Raw genomic sequence first — 5,000 nt, 5'->3', positions numbered from 1 at the left:
CTTTTTATCAGAAGCCCCTCCCCTTAATCATCAACTCTTACCCTTTAGTCAACCCCCCTTTAATCAGAAGCCCTTCCCATTTGCCCAGAACTCCCTCCCCTTCACCATTAGCCCCTCCCATTTGACCAAAAGCTCCTCCCCTTTGTCACCAGCCCCTCCCATTTGACCAAAAGCCTTTTCCCTTCAACAGCAGCTCCTCCCATTAGAATAAAAGCCTCTCCTGTTTGAACAGAAGCCCCTCCCCTTTCATCAACAGCTACTTCATCATCAGCCTCTCCCATTTGACCAGAAGCCCCTCCCTCTTTGTCAACAGCTACTCCGATTCATCATCAGCACCTCCCGTTTGACCAGAAGCCCCTCCCTCTTCATCAACAGCTACTCCCCTTCATCATCCGCCCCTCCAGTTTGACCAGAAGCCCCTCCCTCTTCATCAACAGCTACTCCCCTTCATCATCAGCCCCTCCCGTTTGACCAGAAGTCCCTCCCTCTTCATCATCAGCTCCTCCCGCTTGACCAGAAGCCCCTCCCCCTTCATCAACAGCTACTCCTCTTCATCATCAGCTCCTTCCGTTTAACCAGAAGCCCCTCTCATTTCATCATCAGCCCCTCCCGTCCCCCTCCCCTTCTTATCATCAACCCCTCCCGTTTGACCAGAAGCCCCTCCCGTATTACCAGAAGCACCTCCCATTTTCTCAATAGCTGCTCCCGTTTGACCAGAAGCCCCTCCCCCTTCATCAACAGCTACTCCCCTTCCTCATCAGCCACTCCCGTTTGACCAGAAGCCCCTCCCTCTTCATCAATAGCTACTCCCCTTCTTCATCAGCCCCTCCCGTTTGCCTGAAGCCCCTCCCTCTTCATGAACAGCTTCTCCACTTCATCAGCCCCTCCCGTTTGACCAGAAGCCCCTTCCTACTTATCAAAAGCCCCTCCTGTTTTACCAGAAGCCCCTCCCTTTTTATCATCAGCCCCTCCCATTTTACCAGAAGCACCTCCCCTTTTCTCAATAGCTGCTCCCGTTTCACCAGAAGCCCCTCCCTCTTCATCAACTGCTACTCCCCCTCCTCATCAGCCCCTCCCGTTTGACCAGAAGCCCCTCCCTCTTCATCACCAGCCCCTCCCGCTTGACCAGAAGTCCCTCTCATTTCATCATCAGCCCCTTCCCTTTCCCAGAAGTCCCTCCCTCTATCAATAGCTACTCCCTTTCTTCATCAGCCCCTCCCGTTTGCCTGAAGCCCCTCCCTCTTCATAAACAGCTACTCCACTTCATCTGCCCCTCCTGTTTTACCAGAAGCCCCTCCCTTTTTATCATCAGCCCCTCCCGTTTTACCAGAAGCACCTCCCATTTTCTCAATAGGGAGGGGCTTCTGGTCAAACAGGAGCAGCTTTCATCATCACCCCCTTCTGCTAGACCAGAAACCCCTCCTCCTTTACCGTCAGTCCCTTCCGTTTAACCAAAAACCCCTTGTCCCTCATCATCAGCCTTTTCTGTTAGTCCAGAAGCTCCTCCCCTTTCATATCTCAGATATTTAAACCACACTAACGTTTCAGAGATCCCAGTAGAGATGGGTGTGGCTTTCAGATGAAGATGTCATGCTCCACCTCACCTGGGCGTGGCTTCCAGTCAATCCGCCCACTGTAAGTCTTGTGTGTTTGTTTCAGACCCGTCCAATCACGTGTTCCTGATCATCAATAACATCGACGGGCCGATGCTGAGGGGCGACAGGAACCAGCAGGCTCTGGGTCAGCTGGCGGCGCTACCCAACATGCACCTGCTGGCCTCCATCGACCACATCAACGCCCCGCTGGGTCAGTGCACATTCTGGAGGAGCAGTGATGATTGGGCTGTTCTGAACTGTACTGATGTGTGTGTGTGTGTGTGTGTCCTCAGTGTGGGATCATGCTAAGATGAGCATGTTTAACTGGCTGTGGTTCGAGAGCACCACGTACCGCTCGTACACCGAGGAGACGTCTTACGAGAACTCACTGCTGGTGCAGCAGACGGGGGCGCTGGCGCTCAGCTCACTCACACACGTGCTGCGCAGCCTCACACCCAACGCCAGGTATACACACACACACTCTCTTACATACAGTCAAACACACACTCTTACACATACACTCACATAAATAATAAACACAGTAGTGATGTGTGTGTGTGTGTGTGTGTGTGTGTCCTGCAGGGGAATCTTCAGATTACTGGCAGAGTTTCAGCTGGAGAACAAGGATAATCCTGCGTACAGCGGTAAACATCGGCACCACGCTCAGATTAATACAGGACTGCGTGTCCAACACTGATGGTGTGTGTGTGTGTGTGTGTGTGTGTGTGTGTGTGTCTCAGGTTTGTCTTTCCAGGATTTCTACCAGCGCTGCCGAGAGTCTTTCCTGGTGAACAGCGACATCACACTGCGCACGCAACTCACCGAGTTCAGAGACCACAAACTCATTCGCAACAAGAAGGTCAGACACACACACACACACACACACACACATTTTCATCCACTGAAATAAAATAAAAAAGCATAATATCTAGAATGGAACAGCAGTCACTGAGAAATGAACAGATATTTAATGATAATTAGGCAAAATCATTTTCTGAATAATAAACAGATTGTGCAGCTGTTGAGGGAAACACCTGTAGGTGGCGCTGCTTGTACAGCAGGTGCGAAACTAAACACACAAGTGAAAGCAAACAGTGCTGTAGAGGACTTCATATTGAATACTATAATCAGAATATTAAAGGCTTCTTTAAAACTGAAACAGGACTTCATTCCTTTCTTCATTCCCTGGATTGAATCAGACTTTGGAATTCTCATTGCCTCAATCGACTCTTTAAAATCGACTCTTGGATCTCAATGCCTAATAATTGATTCTTTTCTTTAATTGACTCTTAATTCTTAATGCCTGAAAATCAGTTCTTTTTTTAAATCAACTTGATTCTCAATGATTTGATTATTTTTGGAATCGACTCTCGGTTCTCGATACCTCGTAATTGATTCTTTTTAAATTGACTCTCGCTTTTCAATGCTTTTGAATCGTTTCTTTGGAGTCATTCAACTTGGTTTTCAGTGCCTTGGAATGAACGTTTGATTCTCAATGACTCAAATTCTGTTTAAAATCAACTCTCAATGACTCAGAATGTATTCTTGTTTGAATCAACTTTCAGTTCTTAATGCCTCAGAATCATTTGTAAATCGACTCTTTGACCCTTTAATGCCAAATGATTTATTCTTGTTAGAATCAACTCTCAGTTCTCAATGACTCAGAATCATTTTTTAAATGAACTCTCAATTCTTGGTGACTCAGAAACAATGCTTTTGGAAATTAAATCTTGTTCTCAGTGACTCAGATTTCATTATTTTAGGAATCAGCTATCAGTTCTCAATACCTCGTAATTGATCCTTTTTTAATTGACTCTCGGTTCTCAATACTACAGCACCGATTCTTTTTGAAATCAGACTCTGTTCTCAATGCCTCAATGTATTATTTTCAAAATCGACTCTCGATTCTTAATGTCTCAGATTCAATCTTTTTTTTTTAATCAACACTCGGTTCTCAATACTGTGGAATCACTCTTTGAAATCAGACTCGGTTCTCAATGCCTAGGAATGTATTATTGTTGGAATTAGCTCTCAGTTCTTAATGCCTTAGACTTGTTTTTTTTTTTTTTTTTTCGACTCTTTGACTCCTTAATGCCTAATAATTTATTGTTAGAATCAACTCTCGATTCTCAATGACTCAGAATCATTTTTTCATAACTTTTTTTTAAATGAACTCTCAATTCTTGGTGACTCAGATTCAATTCTTTTTGAAATTGACTCCTGTTCTCAATGCCTCTGAATTTAGTTTTTTTTTTTTTAAATCGACTCTCGATTCTCAATGCCTCTGAATCAATTCTTTTCAAAATCAACTCTCAATTCTCACTGCTTTCAATCAGTTCTTGTTTGGATTCACTCGATTCTCAATGACTCTAAATGAATCTTTTAATGCCTCAGAATCTATTCTTTTCATAAACAACTCTGATTCTCAGTGCTTCAGTTCTTGTTGGAAAAGCGAGTGTGTGAGCAGCTGCTGTTGTGTTTCAGGGTGCAGACGGTGTGGAGTATCTGCTGATCCCCGTGGACAACGGGACGCTCTCTGACTTTCTGGAGAAGAACGATGTGGAGTAAAAGACGATGACCTTTATCATCACATCACTGATCTGCTTATGTGTTCAGGAGTCGTCAGGTTTGAGAGTCGACAGCAGCGTGTGTGTGTGTGTGTGTGTGTGTGTGTGTGTGTGTGTGTGTGTGTGTGTGTGTGTGGCACTTCATTCTGTAGCTCTATCATGTACAGTATTCTGTAAAGCTTTGTAGAATCATAACAATAAATCTTCTTCTGCAGTTCTGAGTTTATTTACATAGAAAAATACATTCTCAAATATATATATACTGTATTCAACACAAATATATACTGTATTAAACACGGTCAGACTTCATTCAGAGGATTAGAAAGAACACAAATATTCCAGAAACATTTCATTTTGAGCAGGAAAAGGCATCTCGGTAACAATCAGAGCCAAATGCAGACATGAGGGACTGACCAGAGGAAACGGCTTCCACATAATGCAGAGATCTGGAGCATGCGAACACACGAACACATCTTCACTACACTTCACACTCAGGCATCATGTGTTAACATCAGTTATCAAGCACATTAATGAACTGATCGATAACTGTACAGCATTTATGACCATTATATTAGTGTTATTACATGAATTTATTCACAAATACTTGTTTTTAAAGTTGTAAAGCATGATCAGTTCTCATGAACACTCTGCACTATTTTACTGAATTATATGATTTTTTATAAATGCATATATAAATGATCTATATCAATAAATATTTATATTTATTCATAAAATTATTATATTTAATATTATATATATATATTTTGTAAAAAAGATTTCATTATAATTTAATTGTAATATAGAATTTATAATAAATAAAAACAAACACAAATATGCA

At 43.0% G+C, this 5,000-nt stretch overlaps 1 protein-coding gene across 1 annotated transcript in view; it reads left to right on the top strand.

The window, feature by feature from the left end:
• Positions 1–4,376, top strand: part of orc2 (origin recognition complex, subunit 2) — a 10,840-nt gene extending 6,464 nt beyond the window's left edge. The window contains 5 exon segments of the mRNA NM_001077304.1: positions 1,660–1,806; positions 1,889–2,060; positions 2,178–2,239; positions 2,336–2,454; positions 4,080–4,376. Of these exon segments, the coding sequence (NP_001070772.1) occupies positions 1,660–1,806; positions 1,889–2,060; positions 2,178–2,239; positions 2,336–2,454; positions 4,080–4,163 (584 nt within the window). The 3' untranslated portion in view covers positions 4,164–4,376.
• The last annotated feature ends 624 nt before the right edge of the window (positions 4,377–5,000 follow it).

The sequence above is a fragment of the Danio rerio genome, chromosome 11 (genome assembly GCF_049306965.1).
Source record: "Danio rerio strain Tuebingen ecotype United States chromosome 11, GRCz12tu, whole genome shotgun sequence".
Lineage (NCBI taxonomy): Eukaryota > Metazoa > Chordata > Actinopteri > Cypriniformes > Danionidae > Danio > Danio rerio.
This window is presented reverse-complemented; position numbering and strand designations above follow the sequence as displayed.